General features: G+C 40.0%; 1 protein-coding gene across 4 annotated transcripts in view; it reads right to left on the bottom strand.

Annotated features, from left to right (window-relative positions):
- The window catches only part of fancc (Fanconi anemia complementation group C), a 37,617-nt gene that overhangs the window by 9,129 nt on the left and 12,324 nt on the right, over positions 1 to 16,164 (bottom strand). For 3 of the 4 annotated variants that reach the window (XM_022764814.1, XM_022764810.1, XM_022764813.1), the window contains exons 6-16: positions 13,730 to 13,837; positions 13,555 to 13,619; positions 12,820 to 12,984; positions 12,232 to 12,391; positions 8,314 to 8,369; positions 8,065 to 8,164; positions 6,587 to 6,662; positions 4,689 to 4,791; positions 2,390 to 2,564; positions 1,113 to 1,325; positions 305 to 509 (exon numbers count right to left, since the gene is read on the bottom strand). In XM_022764814.1, coding sequence (XP_022620535.1) covers positions 351 to 509; positions 1,113 to 1,325; positions 2,390 to 2,564; positions 4,689 to 4,791; positions 6,587 to 6,662; positions 8,065 to 8,164; positions 8,314 to 8,369; positions 12,232 to 12,391; positions 12,820 to 12,984; positions 13,555 to 13,619; positions 13,730 to 13,837 — 1,380 coding nt within the window. In that variant the 3' untranslated portion in view covers positions 305 to 350. The remainder of the gene's footprint in view (positions 1 to 304; positions 510 to 1,112; positions 1,326 to 2,389; positions 2,565 to 4,688; positions 4,792 to 6,586; positions 6,663 to 8,064; positions 8,165 to 8,313; positions 8,370 to 12,231; positions 12,392 to 12,819; positions 12,985 to 13,554; positions 13,620 to 13,729; positions 13,838 to 16,164) is intronic. The other variant, XM_022764812.1, reaches the window with a different exon arrangement.

Below are 16,164 nucleotides of genomic sequence, written 5' to 3'. Positions count from 1 at the left end.
TTGCCGTGTGATCTGTCACTCCTCAAATGTCCTTGTGGGCCTTGTAGTTGTGTGTGTGTGTGTGTGTGTGTGTGTGTGCATATAATTGTAGCCTCTCCACATAATCTGTCCTCCCTGTGCTGTTTTGACACACTCCTGTCATTGTACCGAGCATATCTACACAAGAGCGTGGCTATTTGTCATTCTGCAAACGTGCCCTGAAAAAACCCCTTTGCCGAGGATGAACTCACTGCTGTGTGCTTATTTGTATTAATGCATGTCTGTCTGTGTGTGTGCACGTGTGTGTGTGGGTATGCGCGCTCACCTGTTTCAGAGTGTGTGAGGCGTGCGCTCGGGTTCTCAGCAGGGCTCTATGCTGCATGCATATGTGTTAGTGTGTTCTGAAGTGCCTTGATCCTGAGATGAACTCTGTTAGTGACGCTTGATAAGCAGCTTCCTTCCTTTAGTCTGAGCTCCAGTGAGTCGAGAACACATGCTGCTTCATCAACCAGACCAGACTGATCCACCACCTGGACCGATCAACACACACATACACATATGCAAAGACAAAAAGACATTGGCTGTGACAGGGTCAAAACGGTTTACCAGGAAAAGCAAAATTACTATCTGAAAAGGCATTATTTCAAAAAGAAAAGCGACTGATTATTTGTGATGTATTCTACTAAAGTCAACAGCACACTGAATAATTCCAGATAATGCACTTTAAATTAAACTGAATTGATCTCATGCTTGTGTCTTTCATAATACATCCACATCTAAGCAATCAGAGCCCATTCGACATTCAAACATCTGGTGTACATGGAAAGAGACTTTGTATAAAGAACATGTTGAAAACCCACAATTACCACTAACAACCAAAGTCTGACTAACAGTTAATATTCACCACAGAGTTCTACTAACATTTAGCCTGAAATAAAAGAAAAGTGTGTTTTTTTTCCCCCAATTTCCCAAAGTGTGTGTACTGTGATGTATTAAATGTCACATTTATTTGAATATTGCATTTAAAAATATAATATAGATGCTGTAGTTTTTGTTTTCACTTAAATGGAACCTTTAATGTACATCCAGACCTGAAAACAAAATGTATGTAAGATAACTGATTGTTTCCTCACCGTCTGTAAAATCTGTGTTGATCCACTCAGCGATTGTTGGGAGAAAACAGCAAAGCTGACTAAGAGGCTGAGGATCAATAATGGAAACGGTGATGGTTGCTGAGGGTGTGGTGACAGCAGAGTGACCATTGACTGCAGGTGGTCAACAGAAAGTGGATGAGTTAAGTCCAAGAAAAGGGAGCGTAGGTGGTCCCACGCTTCTCTGACATGTACCTGGAAACAGTCAATACAATAAATTTAAGGTCAGCAGATGTTTATTTATAGACCACACTGGAATCAAGGAGCATTGGTTAAACTACCCTTCCTGCAAAAAAAAAAAAAAAAAAAAAATCAATAGATTAATAATTCACAAATGATGAACAAATACAACCCTGTGTGAGTTGAACATTAATGTAATGGGAGAAACGGCGGCGACAAAAGCAATTCTCAAAGGGTTATGAGAGGAGGCGGACAAACAGGAGACAGGGAGATGAAACTCAGGCCAGCTGGCCAGACAGTCACTGAGAAATCAATACTACATCACCCTTTTCACCCAGCTCCCCTCCCTCATCTGTATCACTCTCTCTCGACCATTGTCTCACTCTCTCGCTCTCAGATAGGGGTCATCCATAATTTATTCTTTAATGTGTTATTCTTCTTTCTCTGTTTTTCTTCTGTGGCTTTCATTGAAGACACACCTGCCAGGAGCAAATAACTGGGCATCCACATTGTTATGTTGCTGCGCATGATATAGTCAGAGTATCTGAGAGTATATACCCACTGCTTTCCCCAGTCACATCAAATAATCCTGAATATAGAGTTGTTTTTCATCGTTTAGCAGCATTGCTAATGCAAGCGGCAACAACACAGTAAGATAATAACTAATTTTAAGAGTCTTTGGCCATGCTAGCAGCTCACTGAGGCTACTATGCTGCATATTTAATGTTTACCATGTTTAAGATATTAGTTTAGCATTTTAGCATGCTACAATTTGTTTATTAGGACGAAACAGAAAGCATACTTCAAGCTGATGGGAATGTCATGAGTTTTGCAGGCATTTTGTCATAAACCAAACTGAATGGCTCTGACTACATTTATATAAACACTTTTATCCAAAATGCTTTTCATTTTGCCACACACACACACACACACACACACACACACACACACACACACACACAACACACCACACACACACACACACACCCACACACACACACACCCACACAGCTTGTTCCAAATTTAGTGCATGACTCCAAAACACCTAAAAAAAAAAAAAAAGAACTTTTTTATCTTACCAGCTGTAGAGCTCTGTGGTGCCCCCTGTTGGTGGGGTGGTAGTAGAAGGTCAGCAGCCACAGGAGGGGGCCACAGTCTTCATGCCCTGATGTTCCCAGCAGCTGGACAGTCACCTGCACCCAGTGGGCACACCGAACCAGCAGGAACCAGGCCTCGAATACTTTGTGGTGCCCCCTACAGGACAGGAGGAGAAACAACATTCAGCACTACAGCTACACGGGATCTGAAGGATTCTTCTGTGCTGCTGCTGTGGAAATGACAAATGACACTGCAGAAAACCAGAGAACATAATTACATGAGCACAAGCTGTATGGACTGCAATTAGAAAGTAACTGAAAAATTTATAGCAAAAATCATCAATTATATTGAGGTTAAAATCCATTCTTGCCCTTGGAAACAGCATTTTGACTAAAAAAGAAATCTTATCACAAACTCCAGATATTTGTTTTTTTCCAGATCTTTCAGATGCATCTTGTGGCCTTCATCAACAGATGGAGTTTCACGTGTCCAAAATTTTATACTTAGGCCACATGATAACAATGAAACCTTCTACATGACAACTGATCAAAGTCAATCCACATGTCAAGGCTTGACTGAAAAGCTGTGACTAAAAACATTAAGTGGACCTTGTGTTAAGGATTTTTTGTCAAATCAGTTATCTTGTTTTCAATTTCAGTTTGTAATGGTGAGTTACAAACACAGCATCACACTGGGACTTACCAAGCATATGAGGCTAACAGATATCTATTCTATTCTATAAAACAAATCTGTGATATTTTCACCAACATTCTCATAAAACCATTTGGTTTCCAGTGTGCCACACGAACCCCCTAATAACAGGCCATCTGGGGTCACTTACATCACAAGAGCTTTATTAATGAGCCACGACTCTGAGTGGCTGCCAGTAATATTAGTCCCGCCCCAACTGACAGGAGCAGTGGATGATCAAAGAAAGACAAAGCTTTTATACAGATCTGATTCAGTTAGATACTGAAATTCATTATTCGTTCCCAGCTGTGACATCACACTGAAGGGGCAGCTGTGATTGGCTCTTTCAACGGGTGATATTTCATCACATAAAAAAAAAAAACAAAAAAAACAATCAGAAAACAGTGATGAGCATCAGTTTTATCCTTTTGTAGCATTTCCAACCTAAAATTTGTTTTCCCTAATAGAACCTCTTTATAATGCATGTCTATTTAAATGTACAACACTTCACTGTCTATTCCCCTAATACTGCAAGATGTGGAATGCAGTCCTTCCAGAAACGAGTAAGGGATGGCAGCACAGAAAGTGGGACAGCAAAAGGAAGGACGTGACTAGAGTTGAGATGACTATTCAGTGTAATAACTGATAGGTCTTTCAAGTTTTTCAAGCAAAATTGCAAAATATTTCCCAGATCCTTTGTGCATTCCATTTCCCTTTGCTGAAATTAAAAACTAAGAAGTGAAATAAAAGCTCACAAGTGTCATGGATAACTGTGAAATGTAAAAGTGTACCAGAATGTAAGATGGACTGAGATTTAGGCAGACAGACAGCGTGAAACAGAGCTACACAGCTGCAACAGTGAGGCTATGACTTAGAAGAGTGATATAGATCTCTCTCTCAAATTTCCCTAATACCATCATTAGAGCTCTCCTCCTCATCTCCCCCTCTTCCTCCTTGGCTCCCAAAAACGACCAGCAACATCCCTCTGCAGGGCCCTGGCAGCTGCATCTTCGCTCAGAGCAACACAACATACTACTTTCCCACCGCTGGCTTGGAACAATGTTTTGGGAATTTTGCATGGAGCTCCAGAAAGGAGCAGTGGTGGGGATAATGGGCCCTGTTAAAAACCGCAGCTGGAGGGTATCAAGTCAGCTGTCTCCATCTCGAGGACATCAACTGCTTTCTGCTTTTTATCCGCGTCCTCTATCCTCTTTTTTCTCTAAATCCGTCTAACCAAGGCTGCTTACTCTCTGCTTTTCTCTATGTCAGGCTAATATGTTTTTCCTCTGTCCACTTTCTCCCTGCTTCTCTGGTTCTTCTTCTGCATTCCTTTTCTCACTCTTATTGGGCTTTCCAACACTTGTTTTCTCCACAGCTCTCTCTATCCCAAGCTAATAGTCTCTAATGAGCGCTTGGAGGAGCCGTGCAGTGCACCAGGACCTCTCTGCTGTGATGCAAGAGGAAAATATCTGACTAACCACCCCTTCAACAGCAACTAATGGGAATAAGAACACCACACAGGCATTCAGTAGGGTGGTGGAAGCAGACACACATTAACGCATTCTCTCTACGAGCCTTTCTCACTCTAACCTGGTGCCACTGCTGCCGTCTCCCTCCTCTTCCTCCTCTGTCAGTCTCTGTAATGAGCTGCTGAGCCAGTTCAGGTGATGTCTCCAAGCCTCCTGTGGCATCTCTGCAAGAACAGATTCAGACACACAGACATAATGATTACTTGTAGCACAATAAGCAGCTTGTACAATCAATTAGTATTCACATTATTCAAAGCCAGTTAACCAGTCAGTGTTAAAGAAAATGATCAGGATTACAGGAAATATATTTGTTTGCTTTCTGTCCAGGAGGTAGATAAGAAGGTTGATACCACTCTCATATCTGTAGGATAGTCAGCAGCCAGTTAGCTTAGCTTAGCATGAAGACTGGAAACACAGAAACGTGTGTATCACGTTTGTTTAATCTTTACCAACTATCATACAAGATCAAAAATCCAGTAACCAGAGAATTTTTGGTATTAAAAAAAGCTTGTTTCAGCTTTATTTTCATACGTATTAAACTAACCAGACATAATGTGCTGTGGAGGTGCTGGTAGGTGGATTTTGTTACATTTGGACACAGCTGAGCTAGCTGTTTTCTCCTGTTTCCAGTCGTTATGCTAAGCTAAGCGAACCGGTTACTGGCAATAGCTTCATATTTACTGTCCACACATGAGAGTGGTATCAATCATCTTATCTAACTCTCTGCAACAAAGCCAATAAGAGTATTTCCTAAAATGTCTAACCATTCTTATGTTAAGATGCAGAAAATTTTTCCAAATAAAAGACACACACAAAAGATTGTGAAGTTACTTCTGCCCAGAGGGTACCAGAAGAAGATTCTGCATGTGAAATAACTTTAACTGACATATTTCCAAATATCAGGCACAAGTATTTTGCAAGCATTTGGATGAACTTCTGTTAGTGCTTGCTATTATTTATTCCTGTTTTCCAGTTATTATTTTTAACTGCTTAAAGGGCCAGAGTGGTGTTTGTCACATGCCACATTGTCTGTTAAAAATAACTTTGCTACGACATACCACATTTTGCACTACAACCCCACCTAACTGACTAACAAGCTAACTAACAAACATTTTCAAATGCTTGGTATCTTGATCCAGGTCTTCCCCCCAGGCGATGTTTTAACAATGCAATGCTCAGTCTTAATTTATAACTTTTTCAGAGGGAGCACAAATCATGATAAAAACTCAAATCTTCTACTTTTCACAGTACCATTTCCATTCAACCTCTGGTGAAAAATTGCCCTTCACCACACACACACACGCATGCACGCACACACATGCGTGCGCACACACGCACACACACACACACTGTAATAATTAACTCAGACTTCTGGCTTGGCTCCAGTGTGTCCCTAAATGGCTCCATTCATGTAAATCATTTCTGCCTACAGGCCAGTCTGGGCACACACTGATAAGCTCTGCTCCTCTGTGCCCCTGCACTCACCTACTGTGCATCCCTTCACTAGTAAAGATTCTCATACATAAACAGTGGTAATACATATTCAGTATAGATGATATTGACTCTTCTTAATGAGAGGAATAAAAAGGTGTATTAGTGTGTTTATGTAAGACGATCAATGGCTTCGTTTATTTACAATGAATAGTAGCTTGTACAAAACAGGCAACACATTATACTTCTGCATAGATTCCACATGAGAAATGACACTTGACCCATTTCGAGAATATGTAAGCTTCACTTTTGTCCCCATCATGTCAGCTTTTATATTAGACATAAAACACAGAACAAAGTTGTTAACTAACTATTATTGATCAGCAGGAACAAGACACACAAGAGCCCATTCACTCTGCAGCAGGAACACTGTTTACACACAGTTAAAGAATACCTGAATACACTCATACTCACAATACAGTGTTTCAGACAAAAACACACACAGCAGGAGTGTGGCCGCACACTGACCTGACGGCAGGGTCAACAGAGGGAGCAACAGACTCTGAGGTGACTGAGGGAAGAACATCTTCAAAGATGCACACTTCTGAAACAAAACAAAGCACTTTTTTTTTTTTTTTTTTTACTGAGCTTCATAAATGTATATCACACTTACTTTGAACTCATACATCAACGTGCTCTGAAAGCCTGAAAAATGACATTTTGAATGGGAGGCTGTGTAATGGTGATACAGTAGGTGCTAATGTGTAATGTAGCGTGTAATAGGTAGCGTTTAGTGCAGTGTGACTACAGCCATTATAACCGAGCCTACTGTAAATACACAGTAGCACTGCCATCTACTGGTTAATTGAGGTGAAAAGGAGTTGGGCTATATTCACAAAACCGTGTAGCAGGTCATACATCACACCTGCGTCGTTACACATCCGTTTTCTGGCTTTTACCAGTAATGGCTGAAATGCGAATGTCAAGTAATTCCCTACAGTCACAGTTACAGAATGTGTTGATGGAGGAGCTCTATACAACAACAGACTTGTGTATATCTGAGAGAATCTGTGGGGGGGGTGATAAGTTATTACCTCCAAATTGATGATTTAAAAGCGATTTGCATTTATTGTCTACGAGGCAGAGGTGTGAATCATGGTGTGTGTAGTGTGAGCAGTGAGCTCCCTGCTGGAGATCAAGTGATAATGATGTGGAGGATTCATCAAATGTTAAGTGATTTTGCCTGCAGAGGGGAGGAAATTGTTCATCGCCCTATGTGTGCATCTAAGCCTGCAGCATAAAAGTAACCATTCATTCATTTCCAGGGCACATGGTGGATAAGAATCAGTGGTAATTTCAAAGTTATAAAAGTTATTAATCGGTGAAGTCCTTCTGTGACACTGAGTGCTAAAAGGAATAGGTTTAAAATCCTACAACGTTATCAGTATTATCATTATTAAAACTGCAGTATAAAAACGGTTGGCCTTGGGCCCCAAATATGTTGATATATGAAAGATAAAAGTGTTTGGTGACAGATTAGGGTCCAAGAAGTAAAAAGCTTAAAAGAAGTTAAATGCTTAGTATTGTGTCTCTGCTGGTTGTAACCACACTAGACTTCAACCGGCAAAAACCTTGAGCAGTGACAAGAAAACATGGATATTTATTTTGTCTCTCCACATAGTAATCAATTTAGGAGACCTCTTATAATCTAGAAATTTTAGAGCAGAAACGATTAGACTCTTAATCAAAACAAAATTTGTAAGCAACAACTCTGACAATCTACTATTTGTTTAACATACAAAAAAAAAATTACTCAAATGTGCATCTTTTCTTTGATTTACTTGATAATAAACTGAATATCTTTGGGTGTTGGACTATTGGTCAGAAGAAAAACAAGGAATTTCAATTCTCTTATATTTTCTGAACCAAAAGATTAATCAATAATGGGCAGATTAATTGATGTCATGTCAGACTTTTGGATCTTTTGTTGAAACAACAAGGACTACCTGAGGCTGCAGCAGCGCCACTTCCTTGAGGAAACAGCTGGTAAAGGTTTGGATAAGAGACTTAACACACTCGTTTCCTTCTGCTTGCTTAAGGACAGACCTGCCAGAGACACAAACACAAATATATGTAGCATTCCCGAACAACACATCAATAGAATTTGCAAACAAACATACAGAAATGCACACTTCAGCATCATACATGTTACATTCAAACACACAGCAACTTCCAAATGACACACCCGCACTCACCTGAAGATCTCATTTACAACCAAGAATATTGAGCAGTGCTGAGCACAGGCTTTAGGCTGAAACACACAAAAACACAAATCTTACTAGTCTATAAAGTTAAACTGCTCCAACACAAACGATCCAGAAAGTACAAAAAATACAAATCATCAGACAGATCAGCCATTATAACCAATTTAAAGAGTGCAGAAGTGTTTGCCCTAAAAACTGACCACTGGGTGTCACTGTTGCATCATCTACAAACCTCCACACTCTGGTGCCTCAGTTCTCACTCTCCCCATTAACCACTCAGTTTACCACTCTGTCAGTCCTTACTTCCTTCACTCTCACAACACACACACACACACACACACACACACACACACACACACACACACACACACACACACACACACACACAACACACACACACACACACACACACACACACCTTCTGCTAATGCACACTCATCATGTGTTTTAGATTTAACACATTCTAAAACGCCCCAGTGCAAACATTTAACAGCTGTACTGTTCATGTCTGCCTCCCTCTCCCTCTCCCTTTTTTTTTTTTTTTTTTTTTTTTTTTTTTTCCCCCCATATCTTCTAGCCCTAATTATTCTCCCTTGCATCCCCCTCCCACACTCTTATATAGGGATGTGCACTTCACTTTAGGGGGAGAGTGTGTAGTCTGCAGTCTGGGTCTACCTTAAAGGCTTTAATCGTGTGGTGTAATGAGGCAGTAGAAACATTAAAAGGAGGGCCAGAATCGGACATGAGCGAGCTTTTCTATTTATTTCATTTGCCCACAGCCAATTAAAAGCTGCCACTGGCGTGAGTAATTAGAAATGGTAAGTGGTATTTTACAATGATATGATGTTGGTATATATTAGCTTCAACCTGGTTTTATAAAAGGGCATTTTCCCTCCAGTCCAGGCACGCTTGTAACTGCGCAACTGACTATGTGCTGGAGTACCAGACCAATTACCGTCACAGTAAGAACAAACAGCCCCACCCAGTGTTTATATAGTGTCATTACGATTTCCCAACAAACAAAGCAAGTGTTTTCATTCTCAGTTTTGACATGTCTGTTTCTTTTTTGTCCTCTCAGGCTAAAAAACAGCATTAAACAAACAAAGCACGTTTTACATGTAACATACACTGGCATTCGGTTCATGTATGTCAACTTGCATATGTGGGTTGGATGCCAGCGTACATGCATGTGTGCAAACTGTCACGATTCCCCTAGTGAAAACAGATGGGTTATTTTAGCGTCCTCCTCCATACCTTACCACTAACACTTCAAGGAGGGTCAATTACAGCACACAACAAACATCCTGTTTTTGGCAGTCAGGCCCAGGAAGTGAGTATTTATTGTTATTGGGCCTGCGTCTCTCATTGGATCACAGGGGGATGGGACAAGCCAAAATGAGGAATGTGAGCCTAATTTCATGTTTCCCATTTTTGATTGCAGTTTAAACAAGTGAGTGAAAGGGAGGCGAGAACAGAGACATGCCAGTCTGCTCAGACGCCCCTTTGTTTTTTTTTGGTCTTGAACACATGTATGGCAACAGAGACTCGCCTCCACAGACACTCGCATGAAACGCATATCTGACATCCAAACAACCTGAAGGCTAAGTGAAACCTAAACGTATGCCACCCACCCTCTTAATGACAGACACACTATACCAGATGTAATATCATAAACAAAGGCATGGAGACTGAAGGCATGTGTGTGTGAAGGTTTGCATGCATACATCATGTGCGTGTGAACTAGCAAGGTGATAAAAACAGAGGTCAATCAGAGATGGATGAGAAGGGAAACAAATAGATCCATGACGGGACAGAGAAGTAAACAGTCTCTCTGCCTCTCTCTCACACACACATACATAGAATTAGTTTGACTGTTTACATAACTCGTCTTACCAACCTAGTAGCTCCTACAAACTCAAGATGATGGAATCAAGTGCAATCAACAGGCAGGCATATCCCTGAACATGCAGTGTTACTAATTCATACACCGGTGTGCTCCAATCTGTCTTAATTTTTTGAGAACAGTTCCTAAACTAAAAAAAGTGTGCATTGCTAGCCTGTTATGTACACAGCTCAAGTGGACCATCACTCTGGGAAAACAGGAGTGACACAACTGACAAACTTGACCTAAGTTAACATGAGGCAAGAAGGAAGGTAAATTCTTTTTCCCCACTCGAGTTTCTCTGACATTTATACCCACCGAAGGCAATGCAATCAGTAACTTAGGTAAACAGGATGCCATTCATAACTGTGCACACCAGGTGCTTTATTACTGGGCGCACAAGTTTGGCACAAACAATCAGAGAAAGCATGTCTACATAGATTAATCTGCTCCCCTCCTCTGTATTTTAATGTCATGCCTTCCCAGTGAAGAATTACCTTAGAGATGGGTCCAGATTCTGATAGACGTATCTAATTTCAGAGTTTTGTCTTAGTTTTCTTGAACCGTCTAGTTTCAGTGACACATTTAATTACATTATTGTTATCCTTGCTTATCACAGTGGCCGCACTAATTTGTCTATCATGTTCCAAGTGGGATAAAAAGCTGCCCTTGTGAAAAAAACAAAAGTCACTGTTGTTATTTGCTGACTGCACTGTAGTAATGAGGACGTCATCTTCAATAACTAGTCATAACAATCTACAAATCAAAAATCACCTCTGGCTTTTGAACTGGGAATGATCTTAAGTTAATTGAAGTGAGGAATGGCCAAGGACTCAAGCGACAGAGAGTTCAGTTCTTACCCAGCACAGTAAAGTTTGTGTAGCAGAAGCCAAATGATGTGAGACGCAGTTTAGAGCTAGCCAAACGATGTGAGATGCATGCAGAGCAAAGCCAACTGGTGCAAGTCAGCCAGGTAAAAACAGTCAATAAAGACCAACCAAAAAAGCAATGGAATGTTTCCAAGAATTATGCATATGAAAACAGCACAACTCCATATCTCACAATATAATGAGCAGGGCTTACATTCAAACTGTTTGGTTTCACAGTTTAGAAAAGCTACGAAGCTTTCTGATGTGAGACTCTATAATTCAGGGCAGATGAGTCAAACTATGTACATAACAAACCCATTTACCAGCAGCAGTATGTCACCAATTTATCAACAGTCTTAAACGCTGCCAACTCATGCAGCAGTAAAATTGCAGAAAAAGCCACAGTGCAATGGCACAACATTCTACACATTTCACTGCATCTCAGACTGTGAAGATCTGGCCATTATTAGTAGCTCAACAGTTTCACAGATCATATATTAGAATTTTTTTGCACACTTTAGATGCGCTCTTCTGATCACATGCTCAGCTCTCCAAATACAGTAAACTTTGGCCTTTTGACTTGGCTACTATGGAATACTTCCTTTCCATAATAGTTGGTGAGACGCTGCGAAAATTGTTGTTCAATGGGAATAAATGAGGTATAATGTGAGATTTAAGCCATGGGTTCCATGGGCTGGTTTGAAACAAAACAATACATTTCTACTATAAATAAAACTAGAGCTGACACAATTAGTAGATGAAATGATTAGTCAATCAACAGAAATTTAATCTGCAACTAATTTGATAACTGATTTCAAGCAAAAATGCCAAACAGCACAGGCTCCAGTTTCTCAAATGGATTTACTTTTGTTTTCTGTTCTATATCTCTGTAAACTAAATGTCTTCGTTGAACAAAACAAGAGGAATAGGTATAGGGTTTTTCTGCAGATTTTGACATTTCATAGACTACTTGATTAAGTGAAAAAAAAAAAAAATTAGCCCTAAACTGAATCTAAAATACTCACCTTGCTGTTGATTAAACATAAATTACAGACATATTATAGATTTTTGGTAAATCTGATCATATACATGACAGAAATTCATGACTTTATCCTGTTAAAGTTGGGATTTTTCATAGACATTATAAAAATGACCCACCAGCAGGGACTGTGCTACTTGCTGCTCCAGCGTCAGTGGTGCTGACCCTGTGTTGGGAGGAAGAACAGACTCCAGCAGACTGAGCACTGCCTCTTCCAGGCTGGACAGGCTGTGGTACCACAGAGAGACTACTGCCTGCTCCTCCAATGACAAACCCTGGCTGAAAAAAAGAACAGCTCTCATAACTTTACATTATACATATTATTGTATATATTTTATATAACTGCATATATTCCACATGCAGGTTTATATGTTTGGAAACAACTTTGTAGTCATAAACTGTGTCTGAAATCCCTCCCCTGATCACTCATTAACTATTCCCTATATAACAAACACTCAATACTTTGAGATTTTGGACATTTATGAGTTATCATCATTTTGCAGCAGCATCTGACAGCTGCAGAGTTGCACAGCTGTAATTTTCACATCTGGACTGAATAGTGCATAAATTTCACACTCAAAATTTGGTCCCGCAAATAAAATGATGGGCCATAAATAAAATGTGCTCTATAGCGAATAGAGAATGATTTCAGACACAGCTATGGTCTAAAGGGGACTCCACACCTGAGTCCCTCCGTGTTCCCCTACCTTGAGTAGGCAGAGCTCAGAGCATCCAGGAAATCTTCACTAAGAGTTGCTCTGACACAAGTCACTGGCCGCTGTAGCAGTGCACCAATAAGAGGAGCAGCCTCGGGACAAGTGACCAAAGGGACACAAGCTTCTGATGTTGCCAGAACGCTGTCACATGAACACCTGTGTAAAGTCATTCACTTGATGGTTAACATGGACAAAGTATTATCAAAGATAAGAAAGATAGGAATCTGTACCTCCTAGGGGCCTTAAGGATTAATGTGCTTCGATCTTTTCCAGCTAAATGTACTAAATGATTTAAATAGACTTAAGAGTTGTATCTTGATAACATTACATACCCCTCTGCAAGCTGGGTATAATATTGGTGGGGGAAGATTTTATCTATCGCGGAAGCTATGTTTTACTAGAGATACAACGATTTGTCAGTTAATCAATTAAACAACAACTGTTTTGATAACTGATAAATTGTTTGGGTATTTTTCAAACAAAAATGTCAAACAATTTTTAGTTTCAGTTTTTTAAATTTGTAATTAGCTGCTTTTCACTATAGATTGAATTTCTTTGGGTTATGGTCTGTTGGTTTGACAAAACAAGACATATGAAAACATTATTATTTGTTCACAATTTTCTTGACATTTCATAGACCAAACAATTAAACACAAAAATACTGAGTAAATTAATAAATTATTAATATAATGCTTAGTTGCAGCCCTAGTTTCTAGTGTGCTGTACCTCTGATTTATGTTGCCCAGAGAATTGCAGCTCTTCCCAATGTTTTCCTGCAGCGATGCCACCATCTGAAATGCAGGACAAAGCACGCACACAGTATGTCAACATAATTTCTTGCAGTATATACAGTATCACTGCAGGCGAGATTCAGAGACCAACAAGACTAAAGAGACAATACCTTCCTCAGGACTTTGAGATGGTACTCTTTGGGTGGGACACCCACACACTTCATTAATGCCTGCGCTGCAGCATCGTCATCCTCTGTAGCAAGCTGACACAACACTTTCTGTGGGAGGGTGGGCAACACAGCAGATTAATGGTACCTTATGAGTATATCTATAACAGGGGACGATTTTAATACAGTCTATCCAGACCCCAATATCCATAACATCAAAGCTAATTAGTTACTGGAATATAGGATGACTCTGTTGGCGTCATATCATTTGAACCGCATGAGTGGAGAAAAGGCATTCCTGTAAGTGAGAATGTATGGACAGCATATGAGCAGCTTCAGAAATAAACATTCTTCGTTACAGAGGGCTTTGGTGTTTTACAAGCATTTTTCAGAAGGGGCCTCATCATACAGTGATAAAACCAGACTAATAAACTCTGCTCATTCTCATCTGTGAAAAACGCTAGTCCTAATGATGGAACAAAGAGAGGGAACACTAGACTCATACTGTAATTATAATGTTAAGGAATTGTTCTCAAGCCGCTTCCAAAAAAGAAACAAATACAAAAAGGGATGTTTTTCTCAACAAATAAAATACATATTCCAGGGCACAGGAAGGGTTGAAGCTTATTTTACTTTCAATGTTGTCATTCTCAAAAAATAACTAGAATTACTGCCTTGCGGTTGCATGCCTCCACCAGCTAACCAAAATGCAAGAAATATGGTCGCAATCTCTCTTCCTAGGTTACACTGAATAATAGCCAGAAGTGCATTTGCAAAACATTATAAGGTCACAGTGAAGTTGACCTTTAACTAATTGGATATAAAATGTCATAAATCATTATTTTATCCTAATAGACATCTGTGTTAAACTGTGTTGTAATTAGCGTATGAATTTGTGAGTTATCAGGTCATCCTTGAGTCCAAATGGACCTTTGTGGCAACTTTGAAGGGATTGCCTCGAGGTGTTACTGAGATATCACGTTCACGAGAATAGAACGGACAGACAGACGACCCGAAAACAAAATGCCTCCGGCCCTGGCTGTCACGGGTGCAGAGGCATAAAAACAATGCCACACAGCATTCAGTAGTCTAATGATTAATAAGCTGAATGTTTGAAAAGAATGTTCCTCATTGGTATTCACTCTGAAGCACGATGAAAAGACCTATAAATTTAAATTAGGGATTGATTTAAACCTTAGAAACAGTTGTCTCTACTCAACCACAATAAGTTGATTTACTGGTACAAGTTTGAAAGTGTGATCCAACAGAAACAGCCAGGGCCTCGTATCTTCAGCAAACATCTGTTTTTACAACTCAGATGAACCAAAAACAGAGAAACATCCACACCACTAAGAATAGAATAAAAAAAGTACAAATCCCTTTCAAACTACAGATGAAAGGGGATCAACACGAAACGAGGAGAGAAAGAGATTGAGAAAGACAAAATATATATAAAAAGAGGACAAAAAAAACAAGAAGCGAGGGAGGAAAAAAAAAAAGAACAAACTCCCAGGCAGAGGAGCACTGCAGTGCTCTTGGTGGAGCTGTGTGGTTTCTTTGGCCAGGCCCTACAGCACGCTAAGATGCTTACCCTCCACACAGTCTCACAAAACAACCCCAATCACTACCATCTGAGCACCCTCAAACCCTGCACATTGAGTACATACAAAACCAATCACACTTATCCCACCCTTGGTAAGGAGGCACAGTGGTGCTGGGGGATAAGAGGCGGAAGAGAGGTTAGTAAGAAGGAATGGCAGAGAAAGACTTGAACGTGCTGCGATGGCTGCATTTGGAGCGGGGAAAAAAGGGTGTGGTCGCCAGAGGAATGGGATGAAGGGCAAATGGAGAGATGGATGGCAAATACTTTAGGTCAAATGTCATGTTTCTCTCACAGAACACAGCAACCGAGCTGGCTTTGGGGGCTTGGACATGCTGCTGCCATAGAAATTATCCCTCTATAAATCTAAAATTAAAACTGAGGATGTAGAAAAATGCACAAGGCAAAGACTTGGGTTGGTTTTGATGGGTGCCTGTTAACAATTACTAGGCCATGATTGAATTCTCTCAAAACCAATGAAAGACTCAAGTATAGCCTCAGATGGTCAAAACAGCAGAGACAAAAACAGGGAAGACAAAATGAGGGAAATGAGCAAACCTGGTGCACTGATGTAGAATACATTACGAGAAGTGTATGTGCCTTTTCCTGCCAAATTTAAGGCCAATCAGAAATTTTTGACCATATGAAATTGGTATTCTTTTTTTTTTCTTTTTTTTTTTTTTTTTAAACACATACAAAATTAAAAATGTTGTTTATACACAAAAATCAGCAGTTTCTGTGTGTTTGTCAGTCAATCATCAATAAAGGTTTTACTACAGTTTTTACAAATGGCACCAATGTAAACAAACCTTTAACAGTGTCAGGAAAGAAATTGGAA

This window comes from Seriola dumerili, unplaced genomic scaffold (genome assembly GCF_002260705.1).
Source record: "Seriola dumerili isolate Sdu_G_001 unplaced genomic scaffold, Sdu_1.0 BDQW01000581.1, whole genome shotgun sequence".
Classification (NCBI taxonomy): Eukaryota; Metazoa; Chordata; class Actinopteri; order Carangiformes; family Carangidae; genus Seriola; species Seriola dumerili.
This window is presented reverse-complemented; position numbering and strand designations above follow the sequence as displayed.